Consider the following 25,497-nt stretch of genomic DNA (forward strand, 5'->3'; position numbering starts at 1 on the left):
ACAAATCCAATTACTCCATCGTAAAATGCTATTTTGGGCAAAGGGAAGCCAAGCCAGGGACATACATTGATGGTGGAACACAAAAAGGCTAGAACCTTCTCCTTTTTATCACTATTAATAAGGCCCACACATCTAAGGGCAGATAATGAGGCCAGTGCTCGGAAGAAGTTTCAAAGACCAAGCCTATCCCACTATGCTAACCTAGCCATCCACTCCTGGTTGGTTCATTGTCTCACGAAGACAGACACGTCTATAATTACACTAACCTACCTAAAAACTGCCTGCAATGAATCCGTTGAGTTTGTTCCGACACAGAAGTGGAAGAAGGCACAAGAGAGAGCAAAAAGTGAAAAACGTCATGTGACACTGACAACAAGAATAAGGCCTTTTTGCGGGGGCGTGTTTTCCCTTTGAAACGTATGACAGAGTCATAAGTCTCCGGGATCCTTCATGCTAAAAGACGATCAGCGATCACTCCCGGTGCAGCAATGGATGGCTTCCACCCCGGCTCCCCGGCTCTGTCTGTGTCTACGTCAACACAGGCCCCTGGATGGATGGTCGTGATATAGTGTGACAGTGTCAAGCGTGGCTTGCGGTAATGATACCTGCCTTGGATTAAAAGGCTTGCCAAAAAGAAAGCGACGCAATAAATGGGTTTGCTCAAGTGCTCTTGTGTCGTCGTTGCCAAGAAAGGGAACATAACACAGAAAATGGGCTCCGTATATCTAGTGGAGGGAAAATGTCACTCCGAATAAATCCAGCGGCCCGTTCCATTCTGATTGTGACTACAGTCTGGTCTGTACAACACAGTTCCTTGAATGATATACATGCAATTTCTCGAGGTTTGAATATTATATATACACACACTATGCAACCTAAAGTTTAATCTACTTGCAGTCTGGGTGAGTAATTGGAGCTCGGTCTATTAGTCATTGATTTGCTCGTCTTTAATGATCACATCTGCTCCAGCTCCTCTCCAAGATGCACTTTGGTAACGGCAGCCATCCGACCGCCTGTTCTAATCACAGTTCATCACAGTGTGTGTGTGTGTGTGTGTGTGTGTGTGTGTGTGTGTGTGTGTGTGTGTGTGTGTGTGTGTGTGTGTGTGTGTGTGTGTGTGTGTGTGTGGCGTGTGTGTGTGCGTGTGCGTGTGTCTAAACTACATAAAGAGGATTGTCAGATGTTTCATCGTCTTGATGTCAGACATGGCTAAAGTTTCAAACGCCCAGAATTAGTAGGAGGGCAGAAAACTAACTTAAACTCTGTACTCTATGTCAAATTTTGAGTTTAGGGTTAGAATCTATATTATAACTTGTCACTAAATCAACCACACACTCTAGTACATTCTATATATACAGTATAAGAAAACACTAGTCCCTTTAGTGAGTGTGTAGATGTGTAATTGCTGTACTCACAGGCCAGGAAACAGTCCATGCTGAAGGAGATGTTGTCAAGGGAAATGGCCGAACCGGGACCTGGACCGTCTTCAGTACTGAACTGTAGCCAGAACCTGCAGGGAGACCATATATATATAGCCATATTGAACACATTGAACAACAGTAGCCTCTAGACTACCGCCTTTAGAAGACAGGGAACAACGGGGAGATGGGGCTGCTTTGGTTAAACTAGTAGCTATAGTGATTGACTCGCTTCCAAGTTATCCGGAAACACAAATCATTCTTTGATTGGGGGGGGACATATACCACATTACGTGGGTTCCAAAAATGGGATTCGGAAGCGAGTTTCAGCCCAGGTCTACATGCTGTAGACCTGGTGATAACCGGAACATGGTATACCATCAGGAGGCAGAGTACGGAACAGCGTGTGTCTGCATGCTACATTTCTTTTATGTTATGCTAGTTTGTCTTTTTAAATATAAATGATAGCTAAGAGGCACAACGGAACATCATTTGTTCACGCACATTCTGTGAGGCGGAAAGGGTCCCCAACGAGCCACCCAACAAGAAAAAGAGGGAGAAAAACCCATCAGGGAGGCTGCTCTACCACAGTCTTTGGTTTGTGATTATTGTTACATCATGGTAAAGCTAGGTGTTGTAATAAGATGTTTGTGTGCTAGGGATGTCAGTGGCATCATGTATCAGACAGACACGTGGGCGGAGATGTGGACGTTCCAATTATAATCACAAACAAAGACCATCACATAAAAGAGAGAGAGAGAGAGAGAGAGAGAGAGAGAGAGAGAGAGAGAGAGAGAGAGAGAGAGAGAGAGAGAGAGAGAGAGAGAGAGAGAGAAGAAGGGTGTATTAGCTATGCATGGATGACCTGAGAGAGACACTTAAGTAACGCAATTGCCAGATTGGAATGTGTGTAGGATTCAACACTTTCATGCCTTTCTTTTTTTAACTCGTCTTCTGCATTGTCTTGCAAAAAGGGCAAGCAAGGGCCCTAGCTAATGAGCAGGAAGGGAGGAGGATAAGTAGAGGCTTGTGCATTGATTTATCTTGTTCTTCTTCTTGGGAACCAGTGGTACAGCTGTACAAAGGCCTCCAAACACACACACACAGACACACACATTGGCCCCTGTGCAACTGAGGTCGGGGGCCGTGTGGGATTCATTAACTGTGTTGCGTGGAGACGGCATGTTTGTATAGGATTGAAATATAAATTGCGAAAATATTGGGAGGGGGGGGGAAGTAGCTGTAAAGGCTTTCACTCTGGACCATTATACACATATGTGCTGAGCTATGTTGTGTGTCTAGGAAATAATCAATACAACAAGCCATGTTTTATTGCGCATGTTTGGAAAATGTGCTGCCCATAACAATACAAGTTAATCAAAATACTTCACATTCACATCCAGGATCATATTCATAGAAACATCTATACATTGAGGAACATATTGAGTGTGATTGTTTGTTTTTGCATGCGTGTGTGTGTTTGTGCATATCGGTGTGCGTGCTTGTTTGTGCCCATGTGTGTGCGATTACGTGCAAAGAGAGTGTGGGAGTCTGGTTGTGTTGCTATGCGGGGGTCTTAATGTGTGTGGGTGGATGTACGTGCGTGCATGTCTGCGCATGTGCCCACGTGTGTATGCAAGTTTTGTGAAATTGTGTGGGTCGATGCATTGCTATGTGGATGTCTGAGTGTGTGTGCGTGCATGTGTGTACGACATGCATATGTGAACTTGCGTTTTCAATGCATGTGTGTGCACATGCGTGTTCACAACTCAGTGAGTGGCCTGAGTGAACCATTTGCCGTACCAGTCTGCCAGTCCATAGAGTGGGAGGGCAACTTGCTTCCAGCCCCTCTCTGATCTCAGCTCACTAGTGGAGCGCCACAGAGGCAGGTCCTCCTGGCCTGTGGTGTTCTGCACTATCCAGAGGGACAGCGCCCCCTTCTGCTGCCCTCCGGAACACAGCCAGAAGCGCACCTGTCGTTGGCAGCAGAAAACACTGCAGTCAATGTTTGTCAGGAAACAAGAAGAGATGAAGACTGCGTATGCCTGTAAATATATAAGCCAAAGCTTTATTACAATCTGTTCGACAGCACGGAGCGGTAGAAAGTAGTTCGGGTCAATTTAATGTTAAATGAGTCTTTTGTTTTCTATTGACTTCTGAGGCGGATCCTTCCCAAAAATCATTAACATTCTAAATACTTCAATTAATCCAGTTAAACTGGCCAACTGCGGCCGGTGTTATGTCTGCTGTATAGACCCGATGCCTCCCCCTTTTTCTGCCTCGTGAAATGAGGAGAAAGGGAGCAACGGCACCGCATGCATCTCAGTCAAGGTGTTGATGCATTTCACAACAGGCTCCGTGGCAATCAGTTAGCAGCCATCTGCCCAAGTGTAATTATTAAAAGATCAATTCAAATGCCATTCAAAAGCCCCCCCTTTTGTTTGATATATATTCCTCTCGCCCCAGATTGATGGTTTTGACGATTTGTCTGCCTGAGCCGCTTCAGTCGGCTGCGGCGTGTGGCTGGGAATATCTTTTATCTGGACGGATGGGATGGTTTTGTGTCCCCGCCTAAATCCAAGAAAGGAACAGTCACAGAGGGGAAGAGAGCCAACGCTGCATTTTAAAGCGAGCTAACCCAACCCTAACCAACACTGCTGCCCATCTCCTGTCTGCTGTTTTTATGGGTGAGATTTGAAATGACTTTTGAAAGTCGAATTTGTCATTTTTTATCCTACTTTACCAGTGGCTTAAGGAACAACCATGCCACCAAATAACAACCAAGTACCCTTCACGCTAGCAAAGTGGCTACCAGCAGTTAGCCAAGCAGCCGATTGACCTCAACTAGGACGTCTAGCTACCACTGAGCGTATTGTATTCGTAGGGTCGGCTCTGTAGCATTTATTTGCTAGTGATCACTCTCTTGCAAACGGTTGTGGTGGTGGATAATCCTTATCATCGCCAAGGCGACCACATGTGTTAAGCATCAAGATAATGGACGCGGCAGCAGTGCCATGACATGAAAGTGGACATGATTCCTAAGCTAATACCCTGAAGCCGCTATCGCTGTCACCGAGCGAGCAGGATTCGATCGGGCGGCTGCATGTAGGAGGAGGGCTTTAGGGGTGTTAATCTGGAATCAGCGCTCACCTCTGGCTGCACGCCAGGAAGCTGCCGGCAAAACGCCACGGAGCAAAATTGTCACATATCAGGCCTTAGGAAAATGCTTCTGGGCACATTCTGAATTCACAGTTTAATAAACCGTTTGAATTCACACGTACACAGTTTGATTCAGGATGATTTTCACATCAATAAAAATGTTGTTGATTTGAATGTTTTTCCTTTTTATACGGTTAACAACTCACTGTTTTAGAATCTCTTTCCTCGGATCATTTGTTGCATCAGATTTTGTCGAACTACGTTTTTGTTAGCTTTGTTTACTCTTCTCTTTTACATATATTTACTCCTGGCATCCCCCACCCTGACTGGTCTGTATTCTCATTAAACCCTTACCGCACTGTAACTCTCCTATCTACTATAGTCACTACTTAATCACCCACTTAAGTACCTCCTACTAACCTATACAATGCATAAGGCCCAGAGGAGTCAGCGTGAGGCATGTTATCTTAATGACTCCCTGATCCCCCCCCCCCCCAAGCTCTGGAACTAGATCAGCCCGAGTGACCTCGGAGGGGTCTATCCTTCAACAGAGATGGGAGATACCGGGGGGGGAGCTGGTCAATTAAATTCCCTGACCGACGGTCAGTGCTTCTGAGCAGGCCGTGATGACTTCTGGACATCTGATTTAGACGGCACTGTCTCGCTGCACAATGCCATGATTTGCCCCATTGATTCAAAGTCACCTTGTCCTATGTGGTCGGGACGGCCGGCCTTCAATGGCTGAGCACGTACTCCTTTTATGAATACGCATCAATACGCACCGGTAGGAATGAAGGTATGCCTATGTATAAATCAATTAGTTTGTGCCACATTACTTTGTTGCTGAGCCTAACGAACAGCTCGTATAAGTCCAGAGTTGACGTGCGCACAGGCAGTGGGTGTGTGCGTTTGTGTGCGTTTGTGAGGACGCGTGCGTGCACGTGAAGGACACGGTGACGGGTGGGGTGCTTACTATGCACGGCGAGTTCCTCAGCGGCGGTGGGAAGAGAGGGCTTCTCAATAGTTCCGAGCCGTGTTGACCTTTGGACTGGCCTCCTTCAACACTGAACGCAGCCCCTTTTGACAGCCGCGGGATACACACACACACACACAGATCCAATCACACACACACACACACATCCAAACACACACAAACACACATGCACACAGATCAAATCACATTCACCCAGATCCACACACACACACACACACACACACACACACACACACACACACACACACACACACACACACACACACACACACACACACACACACACACACACACACACACACACACACACACACACAAATGTTATTGTTGCAATGATGAAAACCTCGCCAAAAGTTTCTACTGAAAAGTTTGGACTTGTCATTATTTCAGAACACATTAGGCTAGCTAGAGTAACACATATTGTATTGGTATAGCACCACTATATTTTGTTGAGCATATTTCTGCTGAGAAAAATATAAAATCATTCAAATGTGCTCTGGCGAAGAGAATATGATTTAATAATAATAAATTAGATAAAAATGAGATACAACAATGCAGAATGCTTTTTAAATATAACTTGTTAACTCGGATATGCGCAGCTGTCTATCCGGATTTATTGGAAGCTAAACCATAACGGAAGAATGGAGAAACTTCTACAACCGCATTGAAAGAGGAGGTTCAACCTTTTTATTGATTTAACCCTAGTCTCACAAACCACTTTAGATAAAGTCTTAATTCTGATAGCAGACCAGTTGTTGCTGGATATTGTTTGTATATGTGAGCACATGATTAGCCAACACAAACTCGGCCGGCAGTAGTATACTTACAAAAAAAAAGATGTTTAGGTTTCAAATGAACACAGTAATCCAATCCCCCTCTGTAAGCTCTATCTACTTTTCTTTATTAGAATATCCCTGTAACCAAACAGGAAACAAGGCGTCACACCCCGCCCATCAACGTCCTGGTTCCTGACCCAGACTCTGTGTCGTCTCCCCCCCAGCAGAATTTCTGCTGCAACATAGCAGGACTTCTGGATCCAAAATGAATCCAACCCAAACAAGGCTGATGTGTAAAGCAGCACCATCTGCTTGAAAAGACAACCCTGCTCAATCGGACACAAGGTTACAAATATTGTGGCTTGGCTTGAGTTGGATCCGAGATAACCCCTCCACCGTTCTCACGATTATACATGTCATACTAAGCATATGCCCCGTTCGACCATCATTTAACCTTCTGCAGATGTTTTACAAAAAGAAAAGAGATAAAAATCGATAGTCTGATTCAATCCGTTGGACAGAACCCATGCAGCACACAAAGGGAAGGGTGAGGATAAGAGCCAGGGCTGCACCTGATGATGGGCAGCTGAGCCTGGAAGGCTTGACTGGAGTCTGCAGCCGTCTCCAAGTGGCACCGCGACCTGTCACAGACCGCCAGCCGCAGTCTTCATCCTCGAAGGAGCAGTAGCTACCATTGAGGAAGCGACCTAGAGAAGCCAGGAGGCAAGGGGAGAGAGGGAGGGAGACAGAAGGCAAGGAGAGAGAGTGTGTGAGAGAGAGAGTGAGAGTGAGAGAGCGAGAGAGAGAGAGAGAGAGAGAGGGAGAAACAGATTGCAAGGTTGGAGGAATAAATAATTAAAACACAGAGATAACACCAGAATGCAAGGAGAGAGAGAGCGCGAGAGAGAGAGAGAGAGAGAGAGAGAGAGAGAGAGAGAGAGAGAGAGAGAGAGAGACACAGACACAGACACAGACACAGACAGACAGGGGGGAAGGAGGGAGGGAAGAAAGAGTTTTAATAAAAACAAATACAACTTTCCAAGAATTTAGAATGAGAGTAATAGAGGGAGGGAGAGAGACGCTCCGGAGAGGAGAACAGAGGATGATAAAACGGGAGGCGTAATCGCCGGACAGAGCCAGCAGGAGACGGGATGGGGGAGGTGGGGGGAGGGAGGGAGGGAGGGAAGGAGGGAGTGAGAGGTGGTGGTAGGAGGCGGTGTGTGTGCGCAGTGGAGGGTGTCAAGAGAAGGGAGAGAGGGATGGAGCGATGTCTGACAGCCACCCCAGGGTGCAAAAGGGCTCACAAGCTGTGATAGGCGCGTGTGGGAGTGTGTGTGTGATGTGGGAGTGGGATGTTTGAAGTTTCTGAATGACAGTGAAAAGGATGAATCTGGAGAGGAGAGCGTGTGCAACCAGGAGCTGGTTATGCGGTAATAGTCGGTGGGAGTTTGTGTACGTTAGTGTTTGTGTGTGTGCGCGTGCGTGTGTGCGTGCGTGCGTGCGTGAGATTGCATAGGTTGGTTGGGACAGGCTGTGGTCTGTATGTGAAGCGATCGGACGAGGGGGGGAGGGGAAGGAAAGAAGGAGGGAGGAGGGAGAAGGTGCACTGAAAGGCCCCTAGAGATAGGTAAGCAGAGGTGTTGCATGAAAGCCGCGACAGGGGATCGGACGTGTGCATGCTTTTTTAGGGATGGCAGGCGGCCAAAGCGCCGACCCTGCACGCTGACCGCTCATCTGTCCCTCCGAATCATCTTGGCCACTTACTCTATCTGGGCCGGTGCACTGACAAATGCAGCCTTCTGCCGGGACTAAGAGTAGCCAAACCGCGGCGAGAGAAGGTCAGCGTGGTTAATGGAGGTTAAATGGAGGCTGCAGTTATGCCTGAAGTTCTGCTCGTGGAAAACCTCATGGAACCAAATGAAACTCTAGTTGGACAGAGCTCGTTAAATACGGGTCTTACTTAAGGTAAAGTTGAAGGAAATAGGGTACATAGAGATATATGCGGATATATAGAAACAAGCAAACAAAATGGGAAAGAAAGAAAGAAAGAAAGACCCTCAGACAAAAACCAGGTGGAGAAATAATAGCCTTCTCGTTAGTCACTGTTCTTGTTCCACACATGAACACGGTGGTTACAACCTTATTTGGCCCGTGACCCAATTTCTCGACTAAATGTTTGCGACCCCCAGATTAACTTTGTGCATCTGCCTTCACCCAACAGTTTGAACCCAATCAACACGCCCCTCTAACATCAATCTCCTGGAGAACGCAATCAATTCGCTCTGCTTCACACTAAGTGAAGTAGACGAATTTAACTTGTGGCTGTGAACCATTAGGTCAGTTCGTATGCACAGGATACAAACATACAGACTGACGGCCTTCTCTAAATAAAACATCGCTGCTGAAACAAAGCCTCAAATCTCTAACATCAGCCTCCTCCTGCCGACCGCAAGGTTGGGAACCATTGCCGTCATGGGGGTCAGTCGGTGCGGCTTGTGCCTGAGTGGGTCTCGGACAGAGCCTCAAAGTCAGATGGCGTAATGGGGTCGGCTGGGAGACGATCACGACAGACCTCTTCAGTTGTTTTTCTTTGTCAGACACCACTTCAGACAGCCTCGGTAGTAACACGTGGCGTGACTTTCAGTAAAAGATTGGTGTAACGGCGCGCACTTTTGGCCCTCTTCCCCCAGACAAGCTTTCATGGTCTGCTTTGCTGTCTCCCCCCCCCCCCCCCCCCCCCCCCCCCCTACCTCCAACTTGATGTAGACACATGATGACACACAGGAAACACATAAGAATAAGCGGCTGGTCATTCAATTCTGAGTCGTGTTGTTAGAAGTAGTATAGTCTTAGGACTAGACCTAAATTATAAAATAGGACAGTTGTTCTAGTTTGACCATTACGTCAAAAAGCTATGTATCCATCCATCCATCCATCCATCCCTATCTGTGTGTGTGTGTGTGTGTGTGTGTGTGTGTGTGTGTGTGTGTGTGTACATAGGTTTGGCTGTGTGTAATTGGAACATACAAGGCACAGTGAATGGGGACACAGACAAACAGGGACACACAGACACACACAAACACACACAGACACACACAGATGAGAGAGAGGAGGGTCGTGGGAGCACGCAGTCAGAACAACGTGACAAAAAGTTTTTTTAACGACACGATTGGTTGACCGTGTGAACCTGGGAGGGAAGAGTGAGATCATTGAACCCTTTCTACTCGATTATAAGACGTGAAAGACCACACCTGTTCCTAAAATAGAGGGAGGGAGGGAGGGGGATGAAAAAGGGAGAGCGAGGATTGAGACAGATGGCGGATAGCGACAACGTCATTTTTTGAAAGTGTAAAACGGTGAAGGTGATTTTGCAGAGATACGGGGAAAGGACACATCACTGATGAATGTGTTTTCAATGGAAGCCACATTCATGTGAGACCTCCACCACCATAAGCCCACCATACAACTAATGTCATGGTTTTTGCATGCTTTAAAATATCCCTGAAACACGCTGCCGTTCATGTCAAGGTAGCCTTGCTCAAAGTATACAATAGATGAATTAATATTCTTTCCCATGAGCATGGGCTTGTTTAACGGGCATGTAAACACCTGCAGAGGTGCAGAGAGGATACTTTTACCATCCATTAATTCAGTCATACAATAAATGCTTTTCATCGATTCTGCTTTTAATTCCTAGTGTGCCCTACTTTCACACAGAACACACAAACACACAAACACATGTAATCCAGCCGCCCTTTCCCCAGCTAAAACAAAAACGTATTGCATTTCAATGGAGGCTGTTCCCATGGGGTTGAACTTCTGGACGAGTTAGCATTGATGGCTGCTACAGTAGTAGAGGGAAACACACATTACTTTGAGCATGGCAGTTTCACGCGTGTCTTTAGCCCCTGCATGCTCTGCCCTTGCGTTTAGCTCACTGTGAGCATAAGGGATGAGGCGTTGCTTTAATAAGCCCCTCACACAGGAAGGTAAATGTGTACAGTGGGCAAGAATGAATTCATTCTGGCTGGCCCCCACTATGGATGGGATTATTGACTCATTAGAATGTGTTTTCCTCCCTGTCTGCAGAGGGACACGGATCTGGGGGTCACGGGCGCTGTGCCCAGAAACAGTGCGAGCCACGTAGAACAAACCAAAAGAAAAAAGAGACAAAATAGCAAAATACTATTTCTTTACACAGGTGGGTTTTGGAAGAGGGACTCGATGAACAACAAAGACACAGTCACACAGACGCTCCCTTTCTCACACACACACACACACACACACACACACACACACACACACACACACACACACACACACACACACACACACACACACACACACACACACACACACACACACACACACACACACACACAGACAATTCCTTTGGGAGATTGGCTGCAAGTGAGATGTCAGCATACTTGCATGGCTACCGTTCTTAGCCAGGCATGAGCAAAACATGGGGCAAATACGCGGATAGGGTAGAAAGCAACCGCTACAGAATTTGTCAAGTGTGAGAAATGCTAGCCAAGCATAGCGCTGTGCTACTTTTCCGCATGGCTATTGGGAAGGCTTGCGGCTGTGACTCCATTAGCACATTTGCACACGCCGTGCAGCTTGTTAAAGAAGCACTTTTTTGTTCCGTTTTTTTTTTTGTGAAAGGGCAGGAGAGGAGACACAGAGAGTGTCAGTGATCAGATTCGATTTCTAATCGGAATAGATATAATCGTATGTAATTTCAAAAAGTGTGATGTATATATGACAAAAGTGGTAAGCGATATGTTCAAATGTCTCTCGAGCACACATCTGGATTTGACACATCTGGACCGGCGGCGAAGCAATGGACGTGTTATCTGTATTTGGCATTTTTATGTTTTTGCTTTTAATGAAAGCCCAGCAGGAGAGAGCTTTTCTCAGCCTGCTTCTTCAATTAAGACGAAGGAGGACAGCACTGACGTCAGTATCTCGTCCGGTCTCTATATTTACCCCCTCCTCCACCGCAAACAAGACTTTTTTGGATGAGTGTGCGCTGCCAAGACTGGTGGGAGAGAGTCGTGTTACAGGAATTTAGTGTCCAGGACTGACGAGAAAATGTTAGGGTAAGTCGGCAGTCGTTCGTTAAATTATGTCTGCTCATGAAAAATATTATCGCCAGAGGAGGAAACTGTACTAAAGCCAATTCCGCTGGCCATGAGAGTTGCCATGGTGCTGTACAAGTTGGGCAGCAGGGCCGAATATAGACTGATTGCAAATAAATCGAGGTGCATAAAAGTTTCTCTTAGTTAAAAAGTAGCAGCACCCACCCCAAACCAATCGGAATAAGTGTATACATGTCAATTATAGCGGACTACACCGCCTCTTCTAATCCGATTGAAATTCTAATTGGATCAGAGAATTGTATTCAGATTTAGGCGTATCTGATCATTTTTTATTCAGATCAAGCTGTTCTTCCACTTCTAATCGGATCAGAAGTGTCCATGTAAACGCGTTTAGTGTGGAGCTGCCTTGGGACGATCGGTGTTCCCACCCCTGTGGCAATACCCATAACCCCTCACTCCCTGCCACCTTCAACCAACTGGTATCTAGTTAATTAGAGACGTCCAGAAGGCATCAGAGATGGACTTGACTGAAACCTGTCAGCAATCATGGTCTGCAATCCTATTGGTGACCACTCGTGATCACCATTTATGTTTCTTTGCTCAGCATGCAGATAATCATCATTACCATTGTGTAGCATCTTTAGCGTCGTGTAGCATCTTATCCTAGCTATCTTTGTTGTGTATGGGGAAGGGGTTAAATTAGCGATTGTAAGTGCTTGGCATTTGTTTCTATGAACATCCTTACTTTACCGACAGCGATATATTGTTGTTTTTTTCTCTTTATTCGGACAAATGTACAAATTGTAAGACGCTTTGGATACAAGCGTCTGCTAAATGCCCTAAATGAAAATGTTATCACAAACTGTAAAACACTGCACAGTTGCTAAAGTTCCCAATGCTACGATGTCAACCTCCAGACTACCATCATAAATAACCATTTGCATATGGACGTACAAACCTGGTCTCACAGGAATCCGTGAAATGACCACGGACGCTTAACTCAAAACCCGTGGAATCCTCACGGAAACACGCCAATTTCCGTGGTATGGCCAGGGATTTTGCTCCAATGCAAGTTAATGACACTCATATTCCGTGGCACACACACAGATCCCCGTCGTATATATATACATGCATAGAATATGCCCACGGAATGTGCTGCCATGCAAGTCATATTCATTCATTCAAGACACTCATATTCTGTGACACACACACGGATCTCCGTCTCAACGACCGAGTCAACCTGGTCTGACAGGGATCCGTGAAATGACTATATATATTCTATGTATATATATAAAGAGTCATTTCACGGATCCCTGTCAGACCAGGTTGGGACGTACGCAGTACGCATATAAGGTTATTAAAAGAGTTGAACGTTGTGCTTGTAAAGAGTTGCTTGGTGCAGGGGTTCTCCATAATCAACATGAGATGATGGAAGATAAGATCCAAGTAGGTGACACATGTGCTCCTTGAATACGGTACAATTGGATGTGTGTGTGTGTGTGTGTGCGTGCGTGCGTGCGTGCGTGTGTGTGTGTGTGTGAGCAGGCGACGTGTGGGAGGCGGGTTGTACTCACGGCAGACGTCGCCTTCGTCGTCCCCCAGAGGACAGTCCACCACAAAGTCACACAGTTTGTCCAGCGAGAGGAGCGGCCCCCGGTGGCAGCTGTAGCTCCCCTCCAGAGTGATGTTGGAGACCAGGTCAGACTCTGGAGGATGAGATGAGAGCCAGAGTAAACAAACAGTTGCTGCGTATCACATTTCACCTTCACGTCGCCGTGGAATCGTGCTGCTCATGTTGTCCCCTTGCATGTGGATGAATCCAGATGTGATTCATGTATTTGGATTTGGACGACAGCGTTGTCCTTTATACACATCCTTTTGTGGGTTGTGACGGCAACCTGTGGAGGAGAGGCAGGCTCAGAAATAGACCAATAATACCATGTTTTCCCCACCATATAAAGCCTGTAATTGGCTGCCAAGCGCTTCTGCTTGGCATGAACTAATCAAATCCCGCGAGGTTCAACCACATTTCTCAGATGTTTTGTTCTGCGGCAATTACTGCCTTTACTCCCAAATATCCAATATCCAGATATAACGGGAAGAAAGATGCACTTTGAAAGCCACTTCACGTTTAACATCTCTCTCAGCAAAAAACAATGCACGCATAGTGATACATTCTTGTTTGAAAAGAATAAAAGGTGGGATATTTCTAAACGCTTTACAGTCAAATGCTCAGCACTGTGTGATTCATATTCATGAAGTATGAAGATATGAGTACTGACTGCAGAGGTTGCTCGGACATCTTATTGGGTGTGACCGGACTATCATAAATAACCATGCTGAGGCTGTACAAACACAGGGCTACATAATAAAGTGCATACATAACGCTAGCGATGCACTCGAAAGCGCTATGAATAACGGTCTGCATAGTTTAGGAGGTGGTGCAGGAGAAGGATCCAGTTAATACACATAATCATGCATACACACACACACACACACACACACACACACACACACACACACACACACACACACACACACACACACACACACACACACACACACACACACACACACACACACACACACACCTACAGATACAAACACATACACACGCACACAAACGAATATGCATTCACGCAAATACACAGACTCTGTGACCAGGTCTGGAAGTGTTTTCGCATTGGATTAGCTAGATCCCAGATAACTAGAAAAACATTGATTGGAAAATTGATTGCAGTACAGTCCAACACGATTCTAGTTTTTCTTCTGTTAGAAGAAGATGATCAAAACACATTTGTTTGGTTCAGCAAGAGACAGAATCATTTAATTCAAACAGAACAGTCTCTGGAAGATGACAGTGTAATGATTGGTTTGAACTGAAAAGTATGGAGACACTGTATATTCTTCCTGCGTAACAGCACGGATATATTGTTTGAGGGGAATCAGTTCCAATTACTGCTTTGTTTGTTACTAATTCAGCTAAGTTAGGCATTCACAATATGCTTATGGATAGCATAGTATCTCCTTCAACCTTATCATCCTAAATGTATTCTTTAAATAAGTAGTGTGATGTGACTGGTGCAACACTCTACAAAGAGCGAGAGGTTGCAGAATGGCAGTCGGTCACAGACACAGCAATAGAAAGTAAAGACAATAGTCTTTAAACTCACATCGGTATCGTTATCCGGTATTCGCTGGACAACACTGGCATGTTCATGTTTAAGTCAATGTCAGTTTCATCGAGACCTATAAATATTTTCTGTTGTAAAACTTTCCATTTTACTCTCATTATTTTACGTTGTCTGCTCTGCGCTGCTCTTTTCTTTTCTCTGGCATGGGTTGGTGTTTATTTCTGATCTCTTATTTGGGCGGGGGGGGGGGGTCCAATACAGGGGGAAGGGTACTGTCTACAGATTGTTAATGATCACAATGTGACATGTGTCACATCATATATAAAAATAAAGAATACATTTGAAAAAAGAAATGTTCCATCCAAGACATCTCATACAAGTAAAAAAGGTTAGCCACCATCACTGTGGCTATTATCAGATTAAACCTTTAGCCCGAGACAGGCAGTCAGATTCCAGGCAGCATGATCTGGATAGCTTTAAGACATCACACCAACGCCACAAGTCTATGGAAAGTTGCCGGTGGCAACAATCGAGGCAGAATATACATTCTGCTGTTTTATATACAGCAGAATGTACATAAAACCTGCTCTGGGGGTCTTCAAGCAGGTAAAATCTGGCTGCAATGAGCCTTGGTCCTGCGACGACTAGCAACCATCATTCTAACATTGGACAAAGTCCTCATAAGACATGCCCAGGGAACCTTTATGAACAAGGACAGAGCGACACAGTCTGACCTGGCTGGATTGAACCTGGGCATTGCTACCTCATCAACCGTCTGGGGCAGAGGGTAAGGGTGAGGGTTAGTCAAGAGCCCAGAGCCAAGAGGAAAAAGGCCAATCTGAAATCCCTGGTCTCAGCAGTCGAACGTGACCGCGGCCCCATCAACCAGGAAACTGTACAGAATCAGTCCACCAAGAAGCCCCGGGAGGACACCATGACGACAAGGACGAGCTCTCTGGCTCTGAGCATGCAACCACGAGGAATAGGTCCGGCCCTGGATCTCTGGTCTGCACAGTCCATTGCCACCGCGTCTATATCACCAGGGAAACTGAACGGCCACCGCACCAACGGTGCTCTGGAGGACATCACCAGCAAGTACGAGTGCTTGGGTTCTGGGTTCATACTGCACCAATTCCAGAGTCATTGTAGATTCTCTATTGAAAGTATTTGGATGAGATAGCCTTGTATAACAAGACAGCATTCACGTGAACAAGAATCGTCGAAATTGGTTAAACTGTTAAACTTAAACTTCAAGAAGAATAGATGCAGGCCTACAATAACGCACATTCAGTCCACACTGAACGGCTTAAGCTACCATATTTTACGTGGATCATAATCAATACGCGTCTACAATGAGCCAAAAGTTTTTACACTTTTCACCCCCACCCCCACCTTCAACCCCACTCCCCACCCAACCACCGAGTCATTGGATCTGTCCCTCCGTCAGAACGGCTGAGATGTAAAAACATTTCCATATCTATGCAAATCAGACGTGTGGTTCACACCAAGCGGAGGTTAACAAACACTTGACGTCTTGAAGCCCCGTCATCCCCATCTGACTGCGATAAGGAGAACTGAAATAGAGAGGGTAATGTGGCTTCCTCCACACATTCACATGGGAAGAATAAACCATGCTTGGTATCGCAGAGAGTTGTGCTCACTGCGGTTTGCCCGCGCTCTGTATTATGTAGATGTGTTTGGTGGTAGGCGGAGGTGCTCTCACAGCGTCCTCCCTCACACACACTGATGTTTGATAAAAACAGTCCTCCGTTTATTGTCGCCATACTTTGATTCTTCACGTTTTTCCGAATAACACCCCCTACATGGTTATGAAGTGCTTTAGGGACACTGCCGTAAAGAAAAGGTTTAAGCATCAAACGACAGTCAGACCCGGTAACCTTGCTGAGATTATGAGTGCCTTTTCACAGGAACAAAGAGCTGAGTGAGACGCCACACGCGCAGGCAATTCTAGACTGAAAGCAAAGCAATGAATACAAGCCACCATGAATAATAGATGCACGGGAAAAGATGGAGAGGATGAAAGGAGGAGATGAAAGAACAGAGAAGGATGTGGGAGAAAAGAAAGAAACAGAACAAAAAAAGAAAACAAAGACAGATAGAGAGGGAAAATAGATATGACGAGATGGAGACGCGAGAGAAAAAGAGGGAGAGTGTTATGTAAAGTTTCGATATAATCAGAGTCAGCTATATGCTCAATTTTGATGCTCCCGTTCACGGTTCTTAGCTTTAATTACCTCCATCAGATAAACTACAATCACAAACAGCAGGAGGGAAGACAGAAGGGGGCAAAGCACAGATCAACATGGAGCCCAATATGCTAATAGTTTTTAGAGGCTAATAGTTTTCTGTGATGCATAGTTTGGACTTGACTTTTCAAATGCAGACATCAAAGGAGAGCATACACATTGTATGTACAAGCCATAACCCCACACATAAGGGAAGGGAATATAAAATACTCTTAACCCTAATGGTAAAGAACCTCCAGTTTGACATCATATTCGATATATTAATCATCAATATTCCAACCTTTTTTGACAACTTCATATTTAGTCATTTATCAGGGGCTTTTAATGAATTGTAGTGAATTCCGTTAGATGTCATTAATGAGCTGTTGAGTTATTCCTCTTTCTCAACGATGTCTACGGTGGCCCTTGGGAATCAAACGACAAACATTTTGGTTATTTATTCGTTAATACTTAATAACTTTACTTTACTTTAGAACTATCTGCGCAATATCACATTTGAGTTCGAGGAATTATAGTTGAGGACAAATATAAAATCTTTATACTGGTAGACTAGAGCGATTAATTTTTCTCCCGATAAATACTCGGAACGCACTGCACAGTAAGAAACTTTCCCTACTATTGGTTAAGAAGTAAGTCCTGGCAGTTTATTTATGAATCTCTTTCCTTTTATTGGACCTTTTCTTCAGGGCCTCATGTGGATAAGTATTGTGGCCAGACTTTACCATCAGCAGAGAGGAATATTAACATGGTGGAGAGTTCTCAAATTCTCTCCAGTTATTTTTCCGCAAACATGTGGCATCATGACAGGCAATGTCATGGTTTAATCATGAGCGCAATATATCCTCCCTGGATTTATAAGACAGGATATGAATAGCCCTGCGATGCTCTTGAGTAATGATCATGTTGAGTTGGAGATTGGATCGATCCCATACTGTTACATTGTTACCAGCCAGCGATATGGGTCTGCCGTCCTAGGAACAAGGCCATGGAGCGTTTCCTGGTCTAAGGGACTAATTACTTTGTGTAGTACTGTTTTCGTTGTGTGCATTAAGTCACTCATATATATTTAAATATCTGTGAGTGTGTATATGCTTGGGTGTGTGTGTGTATGTGTCTGGGGTTATGTAAGCAAGTGTATATGTGTGTGCGTGTGTGTGTGTGTGTGTGCGCGCTCGCGTATGTGTGTGTGTTGCACACGTGTAGCGCACGTGTGATGCATTGCCTCTGCACGGCTACTGCTGTGCAGAGGGACAGACCGCAATGCAAGCTTCTCATTTCTATCCGCACGCGCCTGCTGATATATTTTCCGAAGAAAGAGAAAGCAGCATGATAAAGGCAGTGCCTATCTGCAGGGGAGGGAGGGAAATATATCTATTTATCTTTTGCCTTGCTGCCGGCAGACGCTGGAGAGAGGGGAGGGGAGGGGAGGAGGGGAGAAGGGGAGGGGAGGTGAGAAGGAGACTCAAAGAAGGTTGAGGAGAAGGGAGGTGAGGAGATGTTGGGAGAGGAGTAGAGAAGAGAAGTGGGGAGGGAAGAGCTGGGGAGAGGTGAAGAGACGCAGGAGAAGGGGAGAGGAGAGGGCCAGGCGAGGAGCACAGGGGAGAGGAGAGGTGAAGAGACGCAGGAGAAGGGGAGAGGAGAGGGCCAGGCGAGGAGCACAGGGGAGAGGAGAGGTGAAGAGACGCAGGAGAAGGGGAGAGGAGAGGGCCAGGCGAGGAGCACAGGGGAGAGGAGATGCTGAGGGAGAGAAGAGAGGAGAGGAGAGGAGATGATGGCAGAGAAGAGGAGGGGGGGGGGGGGGGCAGCGTCATTGATCTCAAGCTGAAGTAGCAGGTAAGAGCCGGCAAACATGGCCACCACCACACTCCTTAAATCACTGTTGTCTGAATGTCCCAAAAAAAGAATAAAAAAAAGAAAGAAAGGAAAAATAGAGGAGGAGGTGGGGGAGATTAGGGGAAAAGATGCGGTGAGGGGACGGGTGGGGGGGGGTGGATGGCCTGTGGGAACGGGGGAGATTTGTTATCCGTGTGCCCAGGGGGGGGGGGGGGGGTTGCTTTTGAGTTTAGAGTTTAAATGAGAGGAGGATATATGTGGTGGAGGAGTATGTTGGGGCACAGAGGAGGAAGGATCAGGACTCATTAAGGCCGCTGTGGCTAACGCCAGGGTAAGCAACATTGCTTTTAGGATATGTACTTGCATACAGCAATTTCCTATGTCGACTTAAACAAAACAAAAAAAGATTAAAATCGAATAGAATAAACATAGAATAGGTGGTTTTTCCATGCTACCCAAATCCCCCCACATGAGCGCTCTGCTTATCAAAGAAACAAGCAATAAGTCAAGTGGCTCTCTAGGTTTTGTACATCAAGGTTGAACCGCTTTAGGGTTATTTTAAGTGACAATTTAAGTAAAAGGCTTTCTTTTATACAAGGATGGATTTTTAAGACAATTAATTCCCCCTTTTTAGGAACGAGGCATAAAGGAAATACATGAAGGCTACAGGAACCCTACATTGGGGAACTTGAATCTGCATGCCGTTGTCTGACCATGTCCACCAACGTAGAAGGTCCCGCCCCTCTTCGTGCCCGTTGAGATGGCTAGATTTGCCAAAATCCATACACACATCCCCCGGGGTCAGAGGGATGCCATGATTACCGTGATTAGCACCAGCCGAAACGGGCTGATTTCCTTTGACAGAACCGCCGGCGTGTGGCCGGCGCGACCTAGTCGATCAGATGTGTGTTGAGAATTTGGATTTGGACAAAGGAAGCTGATACCGCCACCACCAACCGCCACCCACTCTGTCCTGATTGGGACCCCCAGACCGAACCTTGACCCTCTCTGATCACCGCCCACTGGGGGGGGGGGGGGGGGGGGGGATCACTTCCTGTCGGGCTAGGACCTCCAAATAGATAGTGTATTATGTCTTTTAGGCCCACTTTCCTACATTCTCTCCCAAGTGTCCTTGACCCCTCGGTCATCTTCTAATTACATCACTTCCTCTAAGGCTACGACCCTCGAAGAGATAGCTTAAGTAGTCTTTAATGCACTCTTTGGTACGAAACAGACCCCAGGTCTCTGGCTGCCCACTGCCAAGTGTCCTCGACCCCGGGTCACCTGATACCTGCGTCACTTCCTGCTGGGCCACCGGGCGCCCGACAACACTCTGGAGCAACCAGGTCCTCGCTGGGACAAAACATTTCTTGCGAGAGATTTTATGAAAACGCATTTTACTGCCAAAACGACTTTTTGAGAATGAAAGGAATGTCATCTATTTGTTAGTTCAGACAACTTGACCGTCCCTCGTTGTATTGCTGGTTTCTTAGATCAGCCGGTAGATGCACTGGACCAAAGAAAACCTCATATTCGTCGGTTTGGGTAGTGTTGACAAACCCCCTTTTCTGTTGTTTAGGTTGATTAACAAGCTGGTTTGATGACCTGTCTCTCTGACTTTTAAACCTCCAATCTATAGAGGTATAGGTAGAGTTTTCAGCCCAGACACTTGATTGGCTTTGGGTCATCTAGAATAAATGTCAAACGAGAAGAAAACAACCCTGTTTTCTTCCAGATTATGAAGATTATCTAACAGCCAATTATGAAACCCAAGACAACTTTCAACAAGGTTAACGGCAGGGTTAATATGTGTGCCCAAATGGCTATGTTTACCATTTAAGTTACTTAGCAACAGCAAGTCAATAAGCACAGTGCACCCAACGCATGGACTAAAAAGTAAAAAGAAAGAAACTTTTGCTTTTAATTTATTCATATTATTTATGGTTTCATTTTCATTGTTGCTACAAACAGTTTCTAACCTTTATAATAACCCAAATGTACTGTTATGGGATACACTAAAATCCAACATAAGACCTATGGCTTAAGATGCTAGCAGCTTGCACCTTCGTTTAGCATATCACTATTCAGAGCAGCCTTGTTTCTTTTCTTTAAATGTCATGAAAATTGATGGGGGCAATTAGTCCTGCTACAGTCAATAGTCTAGAGGTTAGCCACCTTGGGGAGCACGTTTGGTTCCTGCAGTGGTTAATGGGTAAATAATTAACAGGTAAGTACACTCATGTCTTATTAGGATATATGGGTGTCATTAATCCGTATTTTCTACAAGTCAAGTGGAAGCTCTGTGAGATTGCCATGCTTCATTAATTCAGACACATCAACACGGGTCCTAACGTCGCACACCTGTCGTTCCACACAAACTTTGCATAACCAACACACAAACAGTGCTGCAGGTTCAGTGCGGGTTCAGACAGGTTTGATTTAAAAAATGAGATACGACTGAGCACTCTTGTAAATGGGGGTCATGCAAAGCAGTTTGCTTTCCATTTGGATACGTTTTTTTGGATTTGGATAACAGCTTTGCGGAGATTTGCCCCTTTATTTGAAAACCAACGCACACTCAGCCTTTGTTATTGCGTTTCGCACTCACAGACAAACCGTGCGGCTGCGCTGAATGTGAATAAGCTGAAACGTCAGGCGTTCATCCCCACCAATATGGCTCTTGGTATCTGTCTCATGATTGGACAGACAAGCCAGCCAGCAGTGTATCCCAACACTATCGCACTGCGGGTGTCGTGAGGGGGTCAAACAAACATAAAATGTAATTGCTGCTCGATGCAATTCCCGGGACATGTTTGTTGCATACAAAACAAGAACAAAACATTCAAGGAAAATCTCGAACAAATGAAGTGAACAAGGCCTGTGAATCTAGCATGGAGGTTATAAGAAAGCCTTTTGAATGCGTCATATGATGGTGGCTCTGTGGTTTTAAATAGACTCCTCCTCAACAGTTATTTTGGTGATCGCTGCTACACCACATAATCTCAGCATGGCTGACACACAAAGGGGTGGGGGGGGACCCCAGGATCCCAGGACGGAGAGGAAGCGGGGCTCTGGGAGGGTAACCCGGGGACGTTCATGGAGATGTACAGTGGCCGGGGCTCCTGGAGACGGATGCAGCGAGGGCCCCCGCCGGACGGTCGTCGGCGGGGGCGGGAGGCATTCGCTCGCAAATTCAATTAACTCGCGCCGAGCCACGCTCGATTGGTCAGCGGTCGGCCCAACCGCCATCAGTCTCTGTCGGGGCCTGCTCCGTCAGAGGCATGTGGGCGGCGCGCGCCGGGGGAGACGGGGCTGCTCTAAATGGGAAGGCTAATGTAACTCCTTTAACATCTACCTCTGCATTCAGGCGCCGCCGTCGAGTCCGTTTGCTTTGCGCTGCGACCTGCGGTGGTTCAGCACAAAGGCGCGGGGACAGATTTACGATCGGACGCATTGCGTGATTTTAGTGGACCGGTTGCTGGGGTTTCCTTTTGCAGCCGGTGTGAGAAAATGATTGGTGTTTATTTGTGTTTGTGTACACTTGAAATACAGCTGAAGGATGTGCCCCCATGTCATGCGCCTCTCCCTGGTTGTTACATTATCGCTCATACTCATACTGTGTTGCTTATGATGTGACGATGGCGCTCATGCCCTGCTATAAGAGAGCCACAGCAGGTTAAGATCTGTGCGGTGAGGGAGGAAATTGACTTTAAACTGCCTTTTATAGAGGCGTATGTTTGTATAAAGCCTGTTGGGAAACCTCAATCACAACACAAAAGCAGCAGCAGATTGCGCCTCACCACCGCTTCCAGGGTCGTGCGTAAATGATAGCCTGAACTCATTAATATTTGATCCTTAATTACTTTTTAAAGCAATAAAACTGTCAAACAGGACCTTGCAAAGTATAACACGGAGATGGACGAGACACTGAGATCCTAACCGAACAGAGAAAGAAATTATGGGCTTACAAGAAATTGTATTACAAGAAGTAAATCAAATTCCCATTGACTAATAAGGACGGCTTAATGCATCCAATAACGCAGGGCCACCAATAGCCCGTTAACTTAGAGGAGCTTCATGTCTCTTGTGGTGTTAACTTAGAGGAACTACATGTCTCCTCTGGTGTTAACTTAGAGGAGCAACATTTATATTGTGGTGTTATTTTAGAGGAACAACATGTCTCTTATGGTGTTAACTTGGAGGAACTACACGTCTCTTGTGGTGTTAACTTAGAGGAACTACATTTCCCTTCTGGGGGTTAACTGTGAGGAACTACATTTCCCTTTGAGTGGCCACTTGTTAGAAAAGTGCTACATAAATGCAGTCCATTTATGCCAGGGCTTCACAAACAGTCATGGCTGCCGCTCGAGTTTCATGCTTTGTTACATTGAATATAGCACACCTTGTTGTACTTCCAAAATCGAAAGCAAAGATGTTTGCGTGTTTCGGTTTATCGACGTTGATGTCTAGTCCATTTACAAATTGGCCCATTCAGCCAGGACGGCCCTGATTAACGAATCGGTTCCACCTAATGCGCTTGGTCGTGAATATTGTATATGGTTGCCTAGAGCCATTTGACACTTGCTCAATATTTAAAAAAATAAATAGGCTGCTTTGGGGTACTTGGGAAAGGTGCTCGGAGCTACATGGAGCTCCCCTTGTGTTGTGTTGTGTTGGGGGAGACGTGGCTTATGACAGGCCCCTAGGCCAGACATAAGAGATGGAAAGGGAAGAGCTCAGCGCTACCGGATAGCATTCCACCCCACTTTATCAGGAGCTTAGTGAATTAAGTGTTTTGTATTATGCTCCTTTGGTCCTTGCATCCTGGACTGATACTTTGATCATTAGTCCACAGGGGATTTTTTCCAAGTGAACTATTTTATTTATTTTTTTCCTTCTCTTGTGTTTGCGAACATTATCTCCTTGATGGAACTCCTCCGATTTTTTAGATATGGTGCGTAGGTTGCGTCTTGACGTTGTTGGCCCTAGATGTGATTATCGAAGAACAATTATACAAGTACTACCCAAAAAAAAAACATAGATAAACTGAAGAAGTAGAAATCTCACAGAGAATGTTTTTTCCTTGAATACACCATTCACTGTAGTCTCACCTTATTTTATCTATATCAATCCATCCATCCATCCATCCATCCATCCATCCATCCATCCATCCATCCATCCATATATATATATATATATATATATACATATATATTTATAAAAATACATATTAGGGCTGTTAAAATTGTGATTCCACTTACTTTACATTCAATTACACTTGCAGTAAGGGACTGCCTTATTACAATTTCAGTATGTGACAGCCTGTTTACAATTCCAAAATCTGTGGTGCTACTTATTTGAATTTAGCTACACTTGTAGTAACTGTTGGTTTACAATTTTACTAATTAGCTGCCTCTTTACATTCCCAAATCTGTGGTGTTCCGTAAGTTTTATATTCAACCCACACTGAGTGAGTCAATAAAACTCCCTCAAGTTCTCTTGGTCTAGTTTTTGCTTATTAAGTACATTTAGTATGAATGATAATGTGTCATTCCATTTGATAATCTCAACTTCAATTGAAGTTGGTTTAAAATATAATTAAAATAATGTGATTAATTGTGAGATAACTCAGCACACTACGCAAATAATCGTGAGTTAACTCACCAATACTATGCGATTAATCGTTTTCATCATTAGATATGCATACACAAATATTCTTCACGTGCTGTACTCAGGTTACAATGAACTTGAAATATAGATGCAGCGAAAAAGTAAACAATCAATCACAAAAAGCTTGACTCAGAGTGAGTGGGAGCGAATATATCAAAAGACTTGTACACAGTTCTATGAATGCACTGTACGCATAGAGTATGTATGTATCCGTCTCTCCGCCATTAGGTTTAGCCTGCTTGTCCCCCTCCACCGACACGGCGAACACAGGTGTGCATTACCCGATGTGAGTAATGGCAACGCCAATAGGACCGGGTGGTTACAGGCCTGACTGACAGGAGGGGATGCAATGAAATCACACTCACGTCAACTGTGATCGATCACCTGTGCTCACGGCTCATGCACACAACCCCTGCACCCCCGTACCCCCGCCCGGTAAAATATGATCCATGTTTGTGACCTTCCCCTTATGGGAACCACCAAAAAAAAAAAAAAAAAAAAAAGATTGTATCCCTTTTCCGTTTTGTTTGACGACGGAAACCGCTTGGCCCTGTACAGAATGTGTCTTTTGATCGTCCTGCGCTGGAGGCCTTGTATCTACATCTTTGCTTTATTCATTCATCCTTTCCCGCCGCCACATACCCCCCCCCCTCCCTGACGTGTCCCATTCGGTCTGCGCCATTGGCTTCTTCTCCCCTATATACCTGCCCATTCCGGCTCCCTGGCTCTCTGCCTCCAGCACTCAGCCAGCCAGCCACCGGCCCGCGCCGCGGTCATGATGGATGGGCCTCGGGGCGCTGCCGCCGCCACCCCCCCACACGGTGTGGCGGCGTGTTACCTTATCGCCGAGTGCCGGACTCGGCGTGATGCTCCATTAGGAACCCTCCCGCCACTCGCCCAAACGGGTTAGGGAAATGGTGCGGGCGGAGAGAAGGTCACCAGTTCGGATTCCCAGGGGGGAGGGGAAGGTGAGTTGGGGAAGTGATTGGGTGGGGTCTGGGCTCTGGGATGAGGGAGGGGGTACATGGGTGTCGCTGCCTCTGCGTCACTGCTCCATTTCATGGCTGAGGGAAACGTGCATTTTTCTCTTTTTTTCCACCGGAGCTGCACCATCATGGTATGGAAGATGGTGGATAATTGC

General features: G+C 45.8%; 1 protein-coding gene across 1 annotated transcript in view; it reads right to left on the minus strand.

Moving 5' to 3' along the window:
* The window catches only part of alk (ALK receptor tyrosine kinase), a 343,107-nt gene that overhangs the window by 49,060 nt on the left and 268,550 nt on the right, over positions 1-25,497 (minus strand). The window contains exons 6-10 of the mRNA XM_056590947.1: positions 13,027-13,158; positions 6,920-7,054; positions 5,551-5,654; positions 3,222-3,391; positions 1,416-1,510 (exon numbers count right to left, since the gene is read on the minus strand). Coding sequence (XP_056446922.1) covers positions 1,416-1,510; positions 3,222-3,391; positions 5,551-5,654; positions 6,920-7,054; positions 13,027-13,158 — 636 coding nt within the window. The remainder of the gene's footprint in view (positions 1-1,415; positions 1,511-3,221; positions 3,392-5,550; positions 5,655-6,919; positions 7,055-13,026; positions 13,159-25,497) is intronic.

This window comes from Gadus chalcogrammus, chromosome 5 (genome assembly GCF_026213295.1).
Source record: "Gadus chalcogrammus isolate NIFS_2021 chromosome 5, NIFS_Gcha_1.0, whole genome shotgun sequence".
Lineage (NCBI taxonomy): Eukaryota > Metazoa > Chordata > Actinopteri > Gadiformes > Gadidae > Gadus > Gadus chalcogrammus.